This window comes from Cyprinodon variegatus, unplaced genomic scaffold, assembly GCF_000732505.1.
Source record: "Cyprinodon variegatus isolate N-32 unplaced genomic scaffold, C_variegatus-1.0 Scaffold1144, whole genome shotgun sequence".
NCBI classification, from domain to species: Eukaryota; Metazoa; Chordata; class Actinopteri; order Cyprinodontiformes; family Cyprinodontidae; genus Cyprinodon; species Cyprinodon variegatus.
This window is the reverse complement of record NW_015151597.1, coordinates 92,044-113,969: the sequence shown is the minus strand read 5'-3', so window position 1 is coordinate 113,969 and position 21,926 is coordinate 92,044. Positions and strand designations below refer to the sequence as shown.

Below are 21,926 nucleotides of genomic sequence, written 5' to 3'. Positions count from 1 at the left end.
CGGAGATCTTCAACAGGGGGGTCCGCAACCCCTGGGGGGTCAATGGAGGTACTGCATGGGAGTCGCGAAAGTTTTGGTTGATTAGACTTTTTTTTTATATTCCCCCCTGCCATTTTTTCCACTAATTGAAATGTCTTTAAAGACACAATAACATGAATTCAACACACTGTAGTAAACAGATAAAGGAGGCAGAAGAGGTCTTTCTGTCATCAATGCACACATTCATCGACACGCAGGAGCTCTTTAATGCTGGGTACCACATTTCATTCACAACACCTGTCCCATCAACAAGGAATCCAAATCAGAATCAGAAATATTTTAATAATCCCAGGGCGAAATTACTTTCGTTACATTACTCCATCTGTAATAGAGTGACTATGTTGATATAACATAATTTCTAACAATATATATAATTAGGGGGTCCCCGCTCCATCTTGCCATCAATGGGGGTCCTTGGCCTGGAAATCACTGAAGATCCCTGGTCTAGACCAAACAAAATAAAACACCTATTCATGAAATTACATTTTTTTTTTCAGAGAACATTTAATTTCTATTTTTCTTCTTCTTAGAGTGTATCGTTCTGGAAGTTCAAAATGTTTATGTTAAACCATATTTTTTATTTAGTGATAACCTTTTAGTGATAAACTTTTTACCATCCACATTTTATTATCTTTTTACCTTTTTGCTTTCTTAAACATTATAGCGTCACTAAATAAAGTAACTAAAGTGTATGTTTTTTGTTTCTTCCCTTTTTTTTACTTCCAGGAAAATATGCATGGCAAGCATTAATATAAATACTCTGGTTCTCTATTTGAACTTTAAAAACGGAGTACAGCAAAAGACACCATGCTCAGTTCTTATTTTTAATCCAGTCAATTGCTGGTAATAATAGTTGCTGAGGAACTTAGGGTTGGTTATTTTAGAGGACAAAAACACCCACAAGTAAAAAAAACAGCAACATAAGTACTAATGATACAAACATTTGAACGGTTAAAAACCATCTTCAAATCCACATATGCAACCTGCTTCTTTCCTTAGTCTCTTTAAAGTATGCACACATTTTTGTTCTATCAATGTAAAATGAGACTTAAAAAAGATGTTAAAATCTAATTATTTCAGTCCAGGGGGTTTTCTGACGCTGAATATATCAGAACATTACCATTCAAAGTGCTGCAGAGAAATCTATAATTAAACCTGTTATATTTATTCTAATTGTATACAGCAGGAAATGTGGTTCTACACTTGTCAAACAGTGACTATATGAGGCGAGAGGCAATGTTAGATTTTTTGGCTTCTCACGTTGTCATTTGCAATGCGAGAGATGTTTTTTTGTGCTGATTTATGTGCCAAAAGCAATGGAAATAGTTTTTCCACAGTGGGTTTCACTGTAGTTAAAAGAAACATTGCAGTAAACTGCGGGTAGCCACAGCAACTCATTCGATGTTAAAATAGGAGATTTCAATGTTTTTTTAATGAATGTGGACAATGGTGAACCTGTTTGCAAACTAGTTTAAGGCTTTTGGCTCTTTGACATATTTTATTGAATAGGCCCAAATCTTCATGCTGAATGCTAAATTTAAGTGTAAAAGTTTTAAAAGGTTTCACAAATGAGATTTTATTTTTGAGACAAAGAACATTTCTTGTTCTATTAACAGCAGTAAATCATAACAATTTAGTGATAAATGTTTGATCAAACAAACAAAACCTCTTTTTTTCATGCAATAAAGCATGGTTGGGTTAAAAGAGATGTTGGTGATCAGAAGGTTAAAAACGAATCTGCAAGAGAGGCGCACAGCCATATTCTTCTTCTGGCCCCATGTAACACTGAATCACTTGATTCTGGTGTTCTAGAGCTCAGCTGATTAACTTTTAATAATGGTTCTTTAGAACTGAATTTGCTACCTGTAAACTATTAATTTTGCTCTTAAAGGATGCATACAGTATTTACACTGTGTGAAAGGCATCACAGAGAGTGGAAATGCTTAGGCTGAATAATTTATATGCCTTAAAACATAATTTGTGGTTCTGAGAGAAAAAGTACTTTTGAAATCAATCTACCTGCCAGGTAGCCTAATGTAGCTCAGTCATTATAATATAGTTTATCTGATTTCTAAATGTGTCGGATTAGGTTTAGAATAAAAAATGCCTTTTTAGTAGTAAGTGTTTTTTGGTGTTTTTGATGTTGATTGCAAAAGAAAACATATTTAGAGAGTGTGGTCAATTTTCAATAAATATACACTCTTTCTTCTTGTTCAATATCTATATTAATATATAAGTTTTTTAAATAGCTAAAAAAAAAGTGAGAAATTTACTGCTAAGTTGCCAACAATATTGCTAAGAAGCTAAAATAAATACATTTTAGTCAAAAAAGTATTTCTTCCCTGGATACGAATATATGAGAATGATTTCAATGTTTTTTTTTTGTTTGTTTTTTTTCAGTTGTGTCCTACTTTCACCCTGGAGTTAAATCAGTAACTGGAATGTGTGAATTCCTTATCAGTATTTCTTAGCCATATTTAGGTAAAAAATACTAGTTTCCAAAAGCTTAAATTTTGAAATTCAACAAACCCAAGGTGACAGTAGGGGTTCTTTTCAGTCACCTTGAAGTGAAATTAGTAACTATTATTCTCATATATTAATTTTAATAGAAGCACATAAGGAATATTTTTAAACCGGAGGAGCGTAAATATGAAATAATACAAACACTGTTTTATTTTGAAACGCCAGTGGGGGCTGGCTTTAGTTCATTTGAATGCGGAGTCTCAATTTCAGCAGGGCCGAGCTCAATTTGAAACTGAAGAGCAACCTGAGCGGAATAATCGGACATCATGAAGGATTTATTTCGTCTCCCTGATTGTCGTTATTATTAGACTTTCATAAAAATGAACCGATGCGCAAACATTAGTCTGTTTCTCGCTGTGGATTTTCTGCTGTTTCTAATGGGCTTATCAAAGGACACACCGACGCTTGGCTTCAAAGGTAGTCCGAGGCTACTCTTTCCTGGTGAGTCAAATTTAATTTTAAACAAATTCACTTTAAAAATGTAATTAGCACATTTAGGACATCTTTATAAATTTAGGTTTTAAAATTTTTTATTTAGAAAAAAAAAATAATAATACTGGCACCTTTCATTTCCCCCTCAGATATAATCAATGGTAGATATCAGCATGAAGTTAATCAGACCCACACTGTCTTCTTCTATAAAGACCAATATCTTTATGTTGGAGGGATGGATTTTGTTATTAAACTAAATACAAATGATTTCCATGTCATAAAGGTGAGTGTGACTAATCTTATTTTATTTATTTTTTTATTTCATTTTAAATAACCTGCTTTATAGGGTCAGTATTGACTCAAATTGGGGGTTTGGAAGATGACTGGACAATCCCAGGCTGCCTGCATAATCGTTGCTACGCAGTAGGTTTAATTAAAGAGAAGACCAACATTATGACTACTTTTATTGTCATTTTGTACACAAAAAGTGTATACAAAACTAAATTTACAATACAGATAGTACAGATTATCAGACAGTAAATTAACATTTCCATTCCATAAAGTGCAATATTTAATTGGTTGCAGCATTTTAAACCTGTATAATTTAATTAGGGGGTCATTCTTTTTGTCGCACCCTTCAGTCACTTCTTGCTCGATTCCCTTTCAGGCTTTTCCATAGTCGTTGCTGCACCAATTTTACTTAAGCTGCCTTAAAGCCCAGTAAACAGATTACAAAACAATCAAACTCTGGATTAAATTTCAAAGATTGCTTTCTAAAGTCAGATATATAGAGCAAAGGTACAACAATTATTCAGAACAAAATAAATATTAAGAATGCAAAATTTAAGGAAATGTTGCATATTGTTGCAGGAAATGTTGCATCTGTATGTCAAAGCTTGACAGTCATTGGTAAAAAAAATATATATTTTTAACCCAAAATTGAAATGGTTTTGCAGAAATACAATGTTGTTTTGAAAATGACCTGAAGCCTGTTATCAATCTTTTCTTGTCATCTGGTCTGTTTATGAGTTAAGAGCACATGGATAGATAAAGAGATATGTTTGCATTTTAAATTTGACTGTTTTCTTAAAAAAAAAAAAGTTATAAATTGTAGAGTTGCAGCATTTTTAAATCCTGATTACAGCAGTTTTATTAGGACTTTATGGTGCTGTTTGGTGTTAAACATATGAAATCAAATATGCAGGTCCTCAAAGATAAACATGCATACATGTTTTTCTAGCAAAGAAATATTCCTATACTAGGACTTAACTAAAAATATTCCACGATTAGTTGGTCCAGAACCTTTCAGACTCTTGGACTATTATATATTTAAACCCTCTCAGTTTGATTACTGCACCATTTCTTAAAGGAGGGGAACTGCAGATGGTCAGCCCAGCCCAGATGTCTGTTTTCCATCAACCACCTTCTAATAATCTCAGTTTGGGTGTTTGCATGACATGTTTTATTTGATAGGGTATAAATAAACCAACACTTAAAAATAATTGCATGATGTTCTTGGATCAGTTTTTTCTTTTTTTTAAGAATAATAACAAATAAAAAATATATATATGTTTTTTTTTTTTTTTTTTTTTTTTTTATTTCCTTGGCAGAAGTTTCCAATCCCAACGACTGGAAAGCATCATTGCTTTGACGTGAGTAATCTCCACAGAAATGTGTAGAAAACGTAAAGGTAAACATAAACAGTGTTGGATAACACTGGACTGTGTGCTGTAGGGTCCCTGTAAAAATGTAATCACCGTCATTGAGGAGTTCCAGGATCGCCTGCTTGTTTGTGGAACAAATGGACACAAACCGTGGTGCTGGGATCTTGTAAGTGCCTCCATATGCGAACGTCCACATGTTAACACCACATGTACTGTACTTTTAGATCTATTGCTTTAGCAGAAAGGTAGAGGCAAAGCTGATTACAGAAGAAGAGCTGATCTTTGGCTGTTTAAACTTTCAGCATCCCTGCTGTATAATTAAATAGGATGCTGGGTGTCTGATTTCCAATTAGTTGTCTTTTGTGGTTTCTATGACGCCCCCTTTTCCCCTGTTAGCAGTTTACTTCTGAGAATCTGACCTATGAGGTGTTGCCAAGCGACAACGGCATAGGCATCTCCCCTTTGGACTACACACAAAACAGTTTATCGCTCACAGTGGGTATGTTATGGTTTTATGGTATATTTTGAACAAAATTAGAGCTAAATAAAAATCTTATATACATTTAGTCATGTTTTTAAAAAGTTGGTGTTAGGTTGAGACTCATCAAATAATTCAGCATATCTTCCATCCCATATGGCCTGCCGTTTTAGATGGGGATTTATACGCAGCAGCACCTTTGGACATTGAAGGAAATTCTTTGCACTTCAGGAGAAAACGTGGCAAGCGCCCTCATCTCTGGATGTATGATCGCTGGTTATCAGGTGAGGAAAATTGTTAAATTTTAAAATTTTAAATCTTGTTTGCCAGAAAATCTAATAATATAGAGCCTTTAAAAATTAAGGGTTATGCTTTTTTTTTTTAGATATGTTTTCATTATGCACTAATAGACCGAACAGAGTTTTATGCTCTGACTTCTCTGCTGTGTTCATTGGACCTCATGGTGCCGCTTTTGATCATGATACTGTTAATTTTTGTTTATCTACATTAATCGTAATGTTGAATGAGTGCTGCATTTAAACATTTATTATAGAAAAAAAAGGAGAATATTTTGAGTCGAGTCAGAAGTTAAACAGCAATTATGACTAAGGGCACTTTGAAGTTAAATGATTAGATTAAAGAAAGAGTCAGTGTCCTACACATGATTTTTTGTTTACTGTTATTCAAGAGCAGGTACAGAAAATGCACCATGAGGCATTCGATATGATAAATACTGAGTAAAGGAGATAAGACCAGATTGACTTTTACAGATAAACATAATTAATCCTGGTGCAGATTTATTTTTAAGCTAAGTCAGACTAAATGTGTAGGAATGCTAAAATAAGGATTTGTTGAAGGTACTTTGGTTAAACCCAGTCAATGTTTACCATGTGCTTCTCATGTGTTGTTTATGGCTATCTTGTAACACTGAAAAAAATAATGAAAACAGTGTACATGTAATTTAAACACAGTTTCTTCCTGCAGAGCCCACATTCATCTCTGCATCCTGGGTGAAGCGTAGGGACGATCCGGAGAATGAGAAAATATACATTTTCTTTCGAGAGAAAAACTCCAACCACAACCCAGATGCTGAACCCTGGATTTCTAGGGTGGCCAGAGTGTGTAAGGTACAGTGCACACAGCTGTAGTTTACAGAAACAGCTGTTACCCTGGGACATCATAGCTTATGTTGCTTTTAATACTGACATTAGCAGCTGCTGTCTGTTATTGCAAGATGAAGTCTATCAGATAATGTGTCATAAATAATGTGATGACTACAGATTTGATTGACATTCTTTTCAAACTTTTGATCAGCTATGTTTACATGAGTTGTAATCATATGCACATACTTTAGCATGAAATGTGTCTTTACATTTATATATTTTTGGACTACTGCATCAATGTATAAACATGATTTTAAAAAAAGCACTGCATCAGGTTTCTGTTGAAATGGGAAGTTTTAAAAATCTTTTGATGCTTCCTGGTGCTAAAAATGAGCAAGTAATAGAGCTCTGCAACCTGCAAGCCTTTTTGTTCATGTAGGAATGTTTCTAATGGCTTAATAGATAGTGAAAGTCAACCTTCTATCTGCTAGTGAAGGTCAATTTGCATTTCAGTGATAGAAAAGTTTCTTTCGGTTAGATTATTTACATTTTTGTGTGGGAAATAAATAAACTGAAGACAAAGGAACAAACTTTGATAAAAGATACTGTAGCTATTGAACTTACGAGATAAAAAGCCAAAGATTCCCGTTATACGCAAGTATTCCTCACATTTTGTTAAGCAACAAGGACAAAGCGTTATTGGCTTTAGTGTTATTTTATATGATAACACAAACACAAAGTATGCAAATTTATGAGACAGTGTTAGATATGGTTGATAGAAAGTGTATCATAATGTGCTTGATGGCCTCAGAGGGTTGATAGGGAACATCCTTGGAAAAACATGTCATAAAGAGGACCACAAGGACCACAGCAGATAGCTCAGAGAGAAAGTTTGGAAAACTGTTAAGAAGTTTAAAGCGGGGTTAGGTTATGATAGATGATCTTTCTGCACTTTAGAGCAGAAAGATAGAGAGCTATTTAATCCATCCTCCCAAAATGGAAATGTTATGACAATACCACAAACCAATCAGAACATAACCATTCATCAAACTGACAGGGAAGCAAAAGGGAAATTTAATCAGAGAAGCAAACTTGTTAAAACAATCGCACTGGTCAGAGGAGCCCAAAGGGAACTTCTAGGTTTACTTTGTCAGGAAGAAATATAACCCTACAAATGATCCCAAATACCCTACACTCTTGGTGAAACATGGATGGTGGCAGCATCCTGCTGTCAGGATTTCACAAGCAGTGAAACCGGTCAGAGTTGTCGTGGAGACGGGCAGAGCTAAAAACTGGAAATGTCTGGGGGGCTGCAGAGGACTTAGGACTGAAGTACAAATTTACCTTTCAGCAGTAACACTACCCTTAATATATACCCATACTTAAAAACATGCTACTGTGTTGGGATGGCAGAGTCAAAGTCTAAACCTAGAGTCAACTTAGAGTATGAGCAAAGCTTGAAAATAACTGTTCATGAAGGCTTTCTATCCATTCTGACTGAGCTACTTTTAGCTACGTTAGCTACGTGACTAAGCTAAAACTTGAAAGAGGAGCAGTGTACATATAAATATACAAAGCAGGTGGAAACACAGAGACACAACCCAAAACTTCCAGCTTTAAGAACAGTGGCAGGTCATTCTACAAAGTACTGATTCAGTTGACTGGACTTTTAAGTGAAAGTAATAATTCTGTTTTAATTTTTTTGAAAAAGAAAGAAAAAAGAAAATTCTTTCCTCTGCTTCAGTTATGTTTTTTTGCAAAATTGTGTAAGTCTATGGAAGAAGAAGAAAAAAACACAACAAACTGAAGAAGTCAAGGGGTCTAAACCCTTTGCACATGCATTTTCAATTACATTTTCATTGTAACTATCAAATTGCAGTGCAGGTTAAACACTTTTTTCTCCCTCATGAGTTTTCCATACTTTTGGTTGAGTAAGTAGAAAATGTAAACCTGCATGGCTATGGGAAGCACAAAAGGTCAGCATCTCTGTTTGCTGTTAATACCCGCTTCTGTTTCACTAGGGAACTATGAAAAAAATGCTTCCGTTAACAGAGTAATCAGCACACTGTATGCCACAGTGTTAACTTACGCTGATATCTGCTAGATTACGTTATAAGCCCAAAGTAGGAAGAAGAAGGTAGTAATGCTGCTGTTTGAATAAGAAATGACGGGAAATAGAACATTGTTACCAAGGTTTTCTCAGAAATGCACCAGGAACATTAGTACATAGAAAGTGTTTCTTACTTAAGCACGTGCTGCAGTGTTTGTTCTTTTCTCTTCCCATAAATTAGACCACAACCTTCTAAATGAGTTCACCTGATGTAACTTTTTTGAAACGGGACAGTATTGAAAACACCCCTAGTAAAGAAAGGGGAAGAGTTCAGGTGTTTTATTTGAATATTTATTATCATGGACAACACCTATCACCCCCTGCATCACACTGTAGAGGAGCTGAGTAGCTCCTTTAGTGAAAGACTTACCGTATACACCCTGTTAGTAAAAAGGAGTGCTACTGCAGGTCATTCATAGCTGCTGCCATCAGACTTTACAATGCAGCATTATAACTGCAATAATTAATGTGCAATAACCTGTTTATATTTAATACCCTGTGCAATTACTATATATATATATATATATATATATATATATATAAATGCCTCTTTATTTGAATACCGATTTAATACCCTGTGCAATAACCCTGTTAAATAAGAGACTTCAGCTGTATATACTGTATATACAACATGCACCTTTTGTGCCTTTTGGCACCATCTTTTTGACTATTGAGCCAATGTGAGAAGTGAATTTCTCCACTGTGAGATCAATGAAGTTAATCTTATCTTATCTTATTTAATATCCAAAGTGTACTTGGTGTCAGAAGTATAAAAATTCTTAATCAACAAATAAAAACAATGTGGAGTTTCTTTCTCATACAGCCTTTGGATATGATTTTGCAGAATGATGAAGGTGGATCAAAAAGATTTTTACAGAACATGTGGACATCGTTCCTCAAGGCCCGCCTCGTCTGTGGGTTTCCAGAAGAGTCGCTATATTTCAATCGTCTCCAGGACATCTATGTGATGCATGCCGATGACTGGCAAAATACCAGAGTCTACGGCATTTTCACAAGCAGCTGGTGTGAACCTTTTCCTTCTTTTTTGTATAGTAGCCGAGGGATGCAAATTCACAGCAAACACAAAAATTCACATGCACAGAAAAAAAGCTGCAAAAGACAAATGCTGAAATAACAGAATATTGAGGGCTCAATTTGCAATGGGCTCTTTAACTCATATGGGACCAGAAAATAGCCATAGCTATGAAATGATGTCTATGGATCAGTCTCTTAGTAAAAACATAAATAGATAAATACATTTGCATGTGTTTGCAATTCATCTGTTTGTGATGCATTTGCATTTTGCTGCTCTCTATTTTCTGTGTTTACAGCATTTCTCTTTTGTCTTGTTTTTCTTTTTGTATGATAATCTTATTTTTTATGTTTTCTAGTCCCATTTTTGTATCAGCAGTCTTTTAATCCACTGCATGTTTATGTATTTTTGCAGTGAATTTGCACCTTTCACTGTATTTGTGCATCAGAAACTAAGTAGCAGCATCTATCCGTGGGTGTGTTTGTTTTTATTTATTGCCTATGTCTATGAGAGTAATAAAATACTGCTCCAATGCCAGTGAAGCAACCCTCATCACAGCAGTGCATGAAGCAATAACCAAATTAAAGCTGAAACTTTGATGGCATCATCCTTTTCTATTTCTGTTTCAGGAACTCAACAGCGGTTTGCATCTATTCAATTGAAGCAATAGAGAAGTTATTTGAAAGCTCATTGTTTAGGGGCTTTAATAAAGAAATCCCTACACCAAGGCCTGGAACAGTAAGAACAGCTTTATATTTTTTTTTGAGTGCAGCTTTGGATGGGAGTAGTCTAAATATACGAACCAGTCATGTTGCATAAATGGGTGTTAACATGGAAGATATGACTCTGGTTTACTTCATTTGTAACATTCATCCTTTCCATCCTTTTGTTGTGGTTGTTTTTCATGAGCTAAAAAGTCACAAAATAGGGTGTAAATGTGGAAAGGTTTCATGTTGCCTGGTTGTGTAAAGAAACAAGCCATTGCTTCCCACCCAGTTAGGATATTTCTAAGCAGAACCTTTAGTTTCCTCTACGTTTATATACAATTTTATGCACCTCCATGGCAGTTTATAGTAAATCTCTGTGTCTGTCTTTCCTTTCTACATTTTCAATAGCTTATAAAAACCCAATAAGACTGAAGTGGGTATTAATGTGACAAAATATTAAAAAGTTCTGAACATTTGCACAGCACTGATACTTACAATACCTCTTCCTGGGTTACAGGAACCCCAGGAATAATTTGGTGTTATTTGCTTTAAAACCCCAAAGTGAAATTGGGAGAATGCCTGCAGACAGTAGTTTGTTTTTTATTTTGTTTACTGGGATTTCCTTCCCCCTCTACCTCTTATTCATGCTGAGACAATTCAAACATTGTCCGGTTTAGTCTGCACAAAGCGTCACCCACAGTGAAGACAGACAATCTCCTGGAGAATTCTTTAGAAAACAGAAGACTTTATGTAGGCGTTCATATCATGCGACTCTTTTTGTCTCAGGCACAATTCTTCAGAGTGGTAACTTAAATGTTTGGGGGATTGTTGCATAAATATGAAAAGTTATTCTTTAACTCAGAATAAGATGCTGAAGAGTCATATATATATATATAGATATATATATATCCATCTATATATATATATATAGATAGATATATATATATATTTATTTATTTATTTATTTATCCTATTCTGTGCTGCAAAAGCAAAAACCAAAAACATTTCCATAGCACAATTTTTCTTCTTATCGTAATATTAGATAATGCATTTAACATGATATTCGTTTTGTTAAATGTTTGTTTCCTTGTGTTTTCTAGTGCGTGCCAAACAGTAAAGTTATTTCATTTGACACACTGAATGTAGTGAGGGACCATCCTGAAATGGTAAACTGGGTGCACCCCCTCCATTACAAAGCTCCTTTCTATGTGAGCAACTACAATTACACCAAGATAGCTGTTGACCAGGTTAAAGCAGCAGATGGGCAACTGTACAACGTTTTGCTCCTTGCTACTGGTAGGTGACGTTGCTTTGTGTCTTTTTGTCTTCACTTGACCGTGAATCATGCATTGTTATTGATCTCTATTGGGGATAAAAAAAAACAAAAAAAACTCATAAACAATTCATCCAAAAATAACAGTAAACATTGTTCTAATAGATACTGGCAAGATCCATAAAGTCCTAGAGGCTGGTTCGGAGCCTTTCATCATATCGGAAACACAGCTCTCCAACAGTTCAACCATACAGGCAATGAAGCTTGACTCCAAAAAGGTAAAGTTCAGTCAAAAAGTTTTATTTTTGGACATATTAAACATCAACTGACAAAAAGATGAATTCTTTTCATTGAATGGTTCAATATAATATGTTTAATGATTTTTAAGATGTTTAGCGGAAAATGGCAAAATGATGTCACTCCATTGTAAAGGAAATCTCTGTGTTTGCACCTTGAAGCTTTCTCTCCTTGTTTTTTTTTTTTTTTCCTGAGAAGAGATCACTCGTGAAAAACTCTTTACTTGACACTACATAATTTATATTTATTAAATAACCATGAGACAATACAACAGATTTGGACATAAATTGTAATCTTACTCAGACCAGAGAAGTTGCTTAGGGTTACAGATGGCAGCGCTTACCAACCGGGCTTGCTTATCTTTGAAGTTGGCTCCAAAAACATTTAAAGAAGCATTTTATACAGCTCCAGTATGCCACAGCCGTCACATCAATACATTACACACGTTAGCAGATGAGGAGACGTACATGGCTCCAGCCTTATCAAAATATCACTCTTTGTTTTTAGACACAGCTCTCATTCCATTCCCAAATCTTTGCCACGTGCATAATGAGGAAGACTTTTTTTTTTCCTGACAGAGGGACTCTCCTAATTAGATAAACTACGGTACTCAGGAAAACATAATTTCTAACACGCAACAGGCAGTTATTATTGGGGCTTAACAGACTTACATCATCAGTAAAAATAATCTTAACACCATAGAGACACTTCTGCCTTAAAGGTTTCAGAGCAACAGACCATGGTCCTTAACTTCATCTTTGTTGATTGTTCCCAGTCCGTTCATTTGTGTTATCAGGCACTCACTCCTGCTGGAAGCTGTTTATAGATAGAGAAACCTTGGGGACCCTTTGTTTTTTGTGTTTGCATTTAGACACAGAGAACAAAGACGATGACCAAAAATAGTTTGTTTCTTGTCTTTTGTTTATTCATCAAGGCAGAATTCTTCAGACATTATTATGAGACTGATAAAGCAGGAACTAAAGGAATATAAGATAATGACAATTTCAAGGTTTTTGTTAATTTTGAAGCTATAGCTAAGGTCATAATAGAACAGAGCAGGAGCAGTCTGCTTGGCAAGCAAGTGAATTAACCTCTTTTACCTTATTGTCACATTAAAATAGCCTGGGTATCATATGAATAAATGACAAGGACTGTGTTTGTTTTTAACCGGCACACATTAAGAGGATATTTTTTGACGTATTTTCTCAGAAAAAGTTAGTGGTGGGTTTTCCTGAGAAAATCTCCACAGTGGACCTTCAGAACTGCGAAAACTACAACAGCTCTTGTGCTGAGTGTGTCCTGGCAAGGGACCCATACTGTTCATGGACCACATCTGGATGTACCCCCAATAACATGTAAGTAAAATCTGCTTTCATTATGAAACAATATCTAGAAAAATGTGACTCTCTATGTTAGAATGTCTTCTTTTCTTGAACAACATAATTAAGAGCCCACTCTGCTTTGATTGGACATGTCAACAGAAGATGTTTGTATTGGTGGGGTCTTGTTTCCCACGGACATCATCAAAGTTATCAAAATACTTATCAGAGTAGACAGTAGTTTTAGTAAACACCTCAAAAAGTTAAAAGCTATCTGTAATCCAAAATCTAGTTCCGTATGAACTAAACATCTTGTCGCTTCCTGTAAACAACCTCCACATTTACTGCCATCTGTAGTAAAAGAAAGTGTTTTTTAACTATATAACTATCTCACAAGAAAGTTTGTGAAAATCATACTTTTAAGTTGGTAAGTATGTAAACAGACTGCATTTATAAAACTGCAAGAATTCCTTATTATATCTTTAGATACATTTAAGACAATGTTGAGGAGAACATTGGTTAATTGGATAAAATTATATCTCCAACACACCTCATACTTTTGTGACAACATGAGGAATTTGCACCAATGCATCAAGAGGAGAGTTATTTACCTTCACAAGTTGATTTTATCCTAACATTTCCAGATTGCTGAAGGTCCCTTGTTCATCAGTTTGAATGGTATTGTGCAGGTTTAAACACAATTGGGATATCTGGTCATGATTAGAGAGTCAGTATCTGCAAAGCAACAGGTACACATGAAGGGGTAGACTATTTTTCCAGATGGGGTTTTCAATATCTTGACTAAAATTGGCAAATTGATCCAATACCAAACATTGATATGCTTTTTTTTTTAAGTGCTACATGTTAAACTCTATGTGGGGGTCTGCTGCTGCCTTGGTAGTTACATCGTTATGGGATTTATTTCCCGCAAACTAAATAATGTAAAACTTTTTTTTTTTTTTTTTTCCACAGCGAGGGCATTCAGAATATAAAGGATGGACATACAACTGTGTGCCAAACGGCAGTAGTGAATGGTAAGTTATAAAATTCTGGAAACTATACCAGACTAGCTTCATCGCATCTTTATTAATCCATCTTTTTTATTCTTTTTTTTTTTAGAAGTAAAGGTATTGGTCAGGCGCAAAAGGCAGACAGATTCACTTAATCACGCAATCCCCAAAGGCGTCCCCTTCTATCTGTCCTGTCCTATAGAGTCCTATCATGCTAAGTACACCTGGGAGCATCAAGGTCGAAACTTTTCTTGCCTGCAGATGCTTTCTAACTGTTTGCACCTTATTCCTTCAATGGAAATTGAAAACTATGGTGAATATAAGTGTATCTCCATAGAGAAGGACTACAAAAAGACTTTGAAACAATACCAGCTTACGGAGCAGGGGATTCCAGATGAAAAGAAAAGCTGTTGTGATCCTAAACTAAATAATGCAATAGGCCTTTCTCCGCAGCTGACGTGGATATTATTACAGATTGTGGTGTTGTGGGCAATTTTGAGTTAAATCCTGTCAACAACAGTTTTGAACATGCAAATAAAGTCCTGAAAAAAAAAATAAAACTCCCAGACTGCGCTTCAACAAGCCCCACATCAGCACATGCATGGTTTGTGAAGCAATGCAGCTGTGAGGTTATATAAGATCTGTAGCCACTGAAAAACTAACAGGAATAAGCAGAATATAACTAGGGGCAGTTAGTTTAAGCTTGTTCTCTAGTGTGCAGAAATGTTATGGCTTTAGATAAATAACTTAACACTGAATTAAGCAAAGCTTTAACCTGAATTGAGCAAAGCTTTAGCCTTTTACCACTCTGCACTTTATATGACTCTGATGTGGTATGTCTGTAAGGCTGCTCCACCTTAAGAGCTTTGACTTAACAAAGCACAATGGGTTAGGCTTTCTGAAAAAAAAAAAAAAAACAAGGTTTGGTTGTTTCTGTTATCCAAAAAAAACAAAACAATCTTAGTCATATTTATGAAGAAATGAGAGATCGGTGGTCTTCAGTCAAGTCGCATTTATGAACCCTTGCAAGGGGGAACAGATGCAGTGTTTTCCTATTTGTACTGGCAAGACCAAGAATCTGTCTCGCTAATTAGGAACCAAAAGAAGAACAGGGAGGGTTTCACACACAGCAAAATCAAAACAAAGTTAGCATATTTCCGCAAAGAGAAGGGCAGTTGAAATAACCTTGAATTAAAGGAGTCAAAACATCTAACACTGGTAAGCAGCTTCCCAGGCGACAGTCAGTAGATAAGGCTTCCATCTAGCCTTGTCCAGCAGGTGTTCTGATTGGCTGAATACCTTGGTGCGATAAATGAAGTAAAACATGCTCATATGTAAATTATTAACTGGAATGTATCTGTATTAGAGTGTAAAATGATCTTTCCCATCACAGTTCTTCCTCTTGACCTTAAAAATAATTGTTACTGCTGTTGTTAACAACAGACAACTGTAAAAATGTAGATCATGTTTGGAAGTTAATGTATTTTGCTAACAGTCATCCCAGTAGAAGGCTAAATAAAATGAAGACCTGTGTCAAACGAGTGGAAAAGCTCTTAAATTATTTTACAAGCAATGAAGGATAATACTATTAAGCCAAATAATTACAGCACCCTAATTCAGATGTTAGCTTACCATGTGTGGGAAAAAAATACAGACATTTATATACCGCAGCATTTCTGTATAACATATCGTATCTCGTACATGGAATCCCATCATGTGGTGTTTCTGAGAATCTGTACGATTACTTGGTTCAATCCTGCTGCAGCAACAAAACCAGTGACATTAGAATGGGAACATCAGTAGTCTTGGTATTATTATTATTATTATTGGGACAGTTCACCTCTGCCTTCATGGTTGATGTGGAGATACATCAGGCTTCATGTGGAGCAATGTGATGAAGGAATATTATATCTAGAAGGCAGGCAAACTCTCTGTACCGGTCCATCTGTACCCTGACCGCAATGGATAATGATTAAGAGAACAACATTTGAATAAAATGTCTGCAAACCTCCCTTAAAAGGCAAGTTGAGCTCAGTCTCACAGACAGGGCAGGGAGCTCCAACGTCTGCAGGGAGTTCAGGTCAGACCAGAGGAAACTGGTCAGGGTCATGAGATAAAGTATGTAATCTCAGTCTTGAGGTTCCTCCAGAATGAGCTGAAGGGCGTTGCCTTGGAAATGTCTGGGTATCCCACCCAATGAGACCATGAACACTACCTCTGTGGCATGACTTTAGAAAATGAAGTATTGGATGGTTGCGTTAAGTTAACCATTAATTTGAACATGTATTTGTTTTTCTTCGAAAAACTTAAATGCAGATTAGATGTTCAGGAGGTTTGTTAGTATCCAAAGCAGCTATCAGTTAGTGCAAAGTACAGCTAACAGTTTAAAGGGGACTATTTAGTTACTATGACCTTACAAATTTCTTAAGACAGTAGCTCCCTCTGGTTTCATAAAAAGGCTTTGTATGATTTTTATCATAATTAGACTACGTGAGCAGAGGTAGGATATTGTTAATGCCTGAAGCATTTCCAATTTGTTAATGCAGGATGCCAGCTAATGCAAGCTGATAAGGAAGCACTTTCCAGGCTCAAAAAAATTAAACATTATCAGGTCAAACACTTTACATATTTGTTGTCTTTTTTTCTCTAGCCATACTATGAGTAAGGTCATATAAAATAAGGCATTGAAATGCAGCCTTGTGTCAGTATAGTGAAGGATTGCGTTATTAGCATTTGGCAAGGGGACAGAAGTTGAAGGTGAGAGAAAAGGATGAAGTGGGTTGGTGCAGAGGAAGGATCCTTGTATCCTGTACCATTTGACAGGGAAAAGGTTTATTGATGTTGGGAAATGAGATATGCAAAGGATTGGCATGGTAGATAAGGACACTGAAGACACAGCAGTGTTGTCCTAACAGAACCTGCTGGAATGTTTGACCTGTTTTTCAAGGTGAGACCAGGATAGAAGAAATGAAAACACAGCTAAATAAATACTGTACCAGGTCCCTCCCGGCTGGGAAGGTTATTTTCTGCCTTCTGGACTATTCCAGAGCCAAGTTCAATAGAACTGAACCCCACAGCTAAACATTTTTTTGTATGGGTGGGAATTTAATGATGGAGGGAGAAAACAGTAAACCCAGTGATATATCTGCTGAAGTCAGTAAAATAGAAGGATATTTTAAGAAGAATGTATTTTAAATAAACCTTTCATTGTGAGTGTCGGCTGCAGATCTAGCTCACAGTTTTTCTTTACTTACAGACTTTATGTTTGCAAATCCACCCGTTAAAGCCAGTAGAACATAAAGTAGTTCTCTCCTCTTTCTCTTTACTTCAAATATATAAGAATATGTTTGTTTTAGATGGTTTAATAAGAGCAAAACTCACTAGGGAACTGATGATGGGATTGATTCAACTTGCTTTCATTGAAAAGTCTGAAAAAACAAAAACAACTAAAAGCATAGCTTCCAAAAAAAAAAAAAAACTACCACAGCTGTAGGTTAGGCAGCAGAGCTTTAGTTTGCACTTTGAAACTCTTTTACTTAAGCTTTCTGTAGGATCGTAATTTTCCGTTTTACCTTCTTTCGTTCTTGCGTTTCGAAATGATGAACAGGAGACTTGTTTTAACGCCGTTCTACTTTATTTTTTACATATGTGTTTCCATGACATGAACTTCTTGCCCACACTACGGAAGCCTAGACAAAATATATATGGCAAAATATGTCTAACTCAAAATTTACCAATAAACAAACAAATAAGAACGGAAATATATCTTAAACTTAGAATAATAAATTCAACTTATATTTTCTATAAATGAGGCTTACACTTTCTACAAAAGGCTTTTTACAACGTACAATAATGTACATATAATGCACTACATTAGTGTCTTGTTTTTTATATATATATATATATATATATATATATAAATAAATGAATGTTATTTCTGCTTAAATAAAAAAGCAATTACCTTGAGATTACTGGAAGGATTGTATATTATAAATTGATATGTGGATCACCATCCCTCAGGGTGTATGAGTTAAAGGAAGGGTTACCATTCCTCGGTCTCTTTGGTTTCAACTCCTCTAGCAATATATAAGCTGGGAGAGTTGTGCAGAAGATGGTGAGGGAGCCAGAATTGTTGTATTAGTATCTCTTCCTCCTGTTCAGGATTTGTCAAAGAGCTACAGTAACCACAGGCCCCTTAACATTTCTTTGACATCTCACCCATTCCCATGATTTGTTTTATAACTGCTGCTATCAGGCGACAGTTTAGCATTGAAAGCAAAATTTCCAGACTGCTGCAAGGCAAAGCAAATTTATTTGTATAGCACAATTCAGTACAAAGCCAATGCAAAGTGCTTTACATGAATAAAATATAGGGAAAAAAACAGAATCAAAGAAAGTAGGGAAAAAAAATTAGAAAAAAAAACTAAGTTATCAAAATGCTGATCCTCCATTATGATTCGGTTCTTCATATATTTGCACTTAATTGTGTATTTAATCTGTTTTGTTTGTATGTAGCTGTGTGTTTTATCATGTATTGAATTATTTTTATACTTATATAGATCTTTGATAATTATTGTTTCTTATTGTGGATCATGTTATTTATCACCCAGCTAAAGACAGAATACCAACTGGAATAATGTTTTTTTTTTTCTAAAACAAATGACTGGTTCAAACTTCTCTTTCTTTTACATATGGTTTTGAACTTATGGATTTTTGTCTGTGAAATTGTGGGGGAGACAGACTTCTCTCTCTGCTTCATTGAAGTTCATCTACTAGAGCGCGTTAGCATTCAGCTGCAGTAGTGAAAGTTTCTGTCCTCACCTGTTCATAAAAGCATTGCACTATTATTGTTGTATTGTCTCTTCTTGTCAATGAAATCATTCTGCTCATCTGGTAAGAATAATGACTTAAAAAGGTTAAATCATCTATAGTATCCAAGTGTGTGGATAATGTATTTTTTGCTACAATATATCCAGAAAACTGGTTCCATTCAGTGCAAAGTCCATGTTCTTCATAACTGGGTATCCATGGGGATTGAAGGCCGATTTTGATCAATGAATCGGTTAGACTTTTGTTTGGGTTTGTAATGCATAAGGGTGCATTAACCATTTGAAAATGTGATATTTGTAACAGAATATTGTAAAACTATGGATCATGACCTTGTTTTTTCCAGTTGGTGGCCTGCATTCAATATATTCCTATGAATGGCATCTCCTATATCTCTAACAGCAGAATATTATTAACATCTTTTCTTCTGAGCCAAGTTGGGGATCTGCAAGGACCTAGCCATTAACACTTACAACAAAAATCCGTGCTTCCATATTTAATAAAAAAATAACACAACAGATAAGAGTTGTGTTTTTTTTTTTTTTTTTGTTTTTTTTTTTGAAATTGTTGTTTTTAATTGATGAGAGGCATAACACTTTGCCCCCCAGTGACCACTGTTAATCCACTGTTAACTGCAGTGGTGTCAAAAGTACACACACGTGTTAGTTAAGTAGAAGTATAGGTAGTGAATGTAATGGGGAGGTCTTTGTTACTGGGACTATTTTTCTGAAAATAGCCTTTTATGTAAATAACTTGTAGCACTGTAAAGGGGCCTTTGCACTTTATTAATAATCAGCTTGCTTAGCACTAAGACACTTGATTTAGCACTGCACTTTAAGCATAGATTTGCACATAAAAAACTTTTTGCACACAAGGTTTTTAAAATATTTATTGTGTATTTTAGTAGTTAGCATGTAGCCTTTTGTTCCAGGCTCTCTACAGCTGCTCTAGATTAGCGATTGGGGTGGTTGTCTGTGGAACAGAGAATTGATGTTTAGAGCAAGCAAGGGTTACTGTTTAGAAACTTCAACAAATGTTAGTGTAAAGTCTGTTAGAAGTGAGAGCAAAAGAGGTGTGGTGCTTGGTGTTTGGACAAATGTTTACCTGGGAGTCCAGACCCCTTTTATAGGTTCTAGGAGAGACCATGGAAAGTATAGGAGTTGTGCACATAGGTTGTGTGATTTCTATAGTGTTTGGATGTAAATTAAATCAGAAAATGTTTATAAAAGATAACCTTAAGTGTGTGTAGATATTTGATTTAAATGTGTGTTTTTAGATGGAAGAGAGGAGTTAAATTTCATGTAAATAGTTTAGTCCATCAGCTGTGTTTATTTAAGCCTGAGATTGTGTGTTTGATGGAGACGGAATGCTGTGGGGCCAAATAAACCTGCTGATAATTCAACTTCACTCTGCCTGACAAGTTCATTTTCTCACTGAAAATCCAGCCGAGAGGTTGCCTGCTTACACTGTAGTTTAGAAACACTGGTAAAAGTTAAAGTATCATCATGACCTCTTTACTCAAATAAAAGTGAAAAAGAATGTGCTCCAAAAACTACCTAAAGTATAACAGTATATGGTAACCTTTAAAAAAAAAGCAGCCAGATGCCACTATATGAATTGAAAACTAAATTTTTCTAAACATCATCCTAACAGAGTTCATGTGCTCTATTGGCCTCTGTGATAAAACATCGCACCCAATGAAGATACCTGCTGCACTATGAAACAACCCGGGAAACTAATGCAAATATAAATGTCATGAATGGTTTGCTTTTAAGTTGAATATATTTTTTATAGCATTAATGCTTTAATAATACTCTTGGTATGATAAAAAAAAAGACATTGGCCTTTTAAAAGGCATGTCTTACTGATAAAAGTATTTTTTTAGGTGGGGTGGTGGGCGGGGTGCCTCAGTCAATCAGGATGTTGAATGAAATCAATCTCCCTTTCCTGTATATGGGGCTTAATGCTCTTTGTGATGAGTAGGATAACACTTCCTGCTTGTACAGATAGCAACAGCTACAATCATATCTAATAAATCTCTACAAGCTTTGGAGGCTCATAGTGAAAAACTTTTCTTTGCAATTAAATAATTTTCATTTTAAACTCAGCAATCACAAACTACATGCAGACTTTGTCTTTTATGGAAATATCACAATTTTTAACCATATTATATTTCTTACAAATTGAAGTTCTTCATAACAAAGTTCTCTGAGGATTTTAGAAGCACCAAATCTCAAATCCAGTCATATCAAAATAATATTTTTCATATGACAGTCAGCAAAGTGCACCAAAGAATGTAAACACACAGTGCGGTTGGGTCTTCATATTCTCTGTTGTTTTTTTCCCCAACTGTCAGATCACCCTCCTGAGCAACCCTAGATAGTTAAATCTAGAATATTTTCTCTTTTAGACTTAAAAGAGCTTGTCTGTCCTCTGTCTGCTCTTTATTCGGTACAGCTGAGCAGCACGGATATTTTCCCTTTAGGCTATTTTAAAAAGAGTGCCTATATAATGCCTTTTAAAAGGGAACCTGTCTCATCCGGTGTTATGAATTAAACCGAACACGGTTACCACCGTGCATTTCTCAGTTTCCTGTTTTTCATTCAGGACACAGCATGATGGCCTAAAATTAACTTTGGCCTGCAAATATGTGCAGCACCCTTGTTAAGGTGCTAAGGCTTTGTGGTGAAACAAAAGACACCCTGTAGCACTTTTGATTCAAATGATAAAATCATTTGGAGGGAAAAAATAAAAGAGAAACAATAACCCATTGTGTTTCTGCTATAACCAGTGGCAGTGTGAATACAATGGATGCTAAACCTCCTCTGAAAGTTTGGGAAATTATTGGTAAAATGCATATTGTCAAACTTCATAAATGCAGTCATTAAACTGCACTAAATATGTGCTTGATTTAATGAGTATATTGTGCATTCATCAACTGTTTATTCCACTCTTAGACGCGACCGTCCCTCCGCTCTGAAACAGCAGGACGCTGCCTGTCAGCCTCTAAGAGAAATCCCTGTTGAGGTTTGAACCTCTATCTATTGAGCTAACCAGGGAGAAAGTTGAGCCCTGATTAGATAACATGCCAGAATATATAAATAAAATATG

General features: G+C 35.5%; 1 protein-coding gene across 3 annotated transcripts; it reads left to right on the top strand.

Moving 5' to 3' along the window:
• Positions 1-2,771: 2,771 nt before the first annotated feature.
• LOC107101741 (semaphorin-7A-like) lies at positions 2,772-14,527 on the top strand. 3 transcript variants are annotated; one of them, XM_015400764.1, is made up of 14 exons: positions 2,772-3,003; positions 3,144-3,277; positions 4,608-4,646; positions 4,729-4,824; positions 5,055-5,157; positions 5,310-5,420; positions 6,121-6,263; positions 9,194-9,372; positions 10,012-10,120; positions 11,190-11,385; positions 11,528-11,640; positions 12,869-13,014; positions 13,951-14,012; positions 14,098-14,527. In XM_015400764.1, exons 1-14 carry the CDS (start codon positions 2,883-2,885, stop codon positions 14,490-14,492), a joined length of 1,947 nt encoding a protein of 648 aa, XP_015256250.1. In that variant the 5' UTR covers positions 2,772-2,882; the 3' UTR covers positions 14,493-14,527. The 3 variants fall into 3 exon arrangements, with proteins under 3 accessions (XP_015256250.1, XP_015256252.1, XP_015256249.1); XM_015400766.1 differs by having other exon boundaries at positions 4,605-4,646; positions 14,101-14,527; XM_015400763.1 differs by having other exon boundaries at positions 4,605-4,646.
• The last annotated feature ends 7,399 nt before the right edge of the window (positions 14,528-21,926 follow it).

Bases quoted from the DNA above. Each gene is read 5' to 3' on its own strand.
- LOC107101741 (XM_015400763.1), top strand. From the start codon at position 2,883: ATGAACCGATGCGCAAACATTAGTCTGTTTCTCGCTGTGGATTTTCTG. The intron at 9,373-10,011 runs GTGTGAACCTTT...TTTCTGTTTCAG, and splicing joins GGCATTTTCACAAGCAGCTG to GAACTCAACAGCGGTTTGCA. The intron at 11,386-11,527 runs GTAGGTGACGTT...TTGTTCTAATAG, and splicing joins CGTTTTGCTCCTTGCTACTG to ATACTGGCAAGATCCATAAA.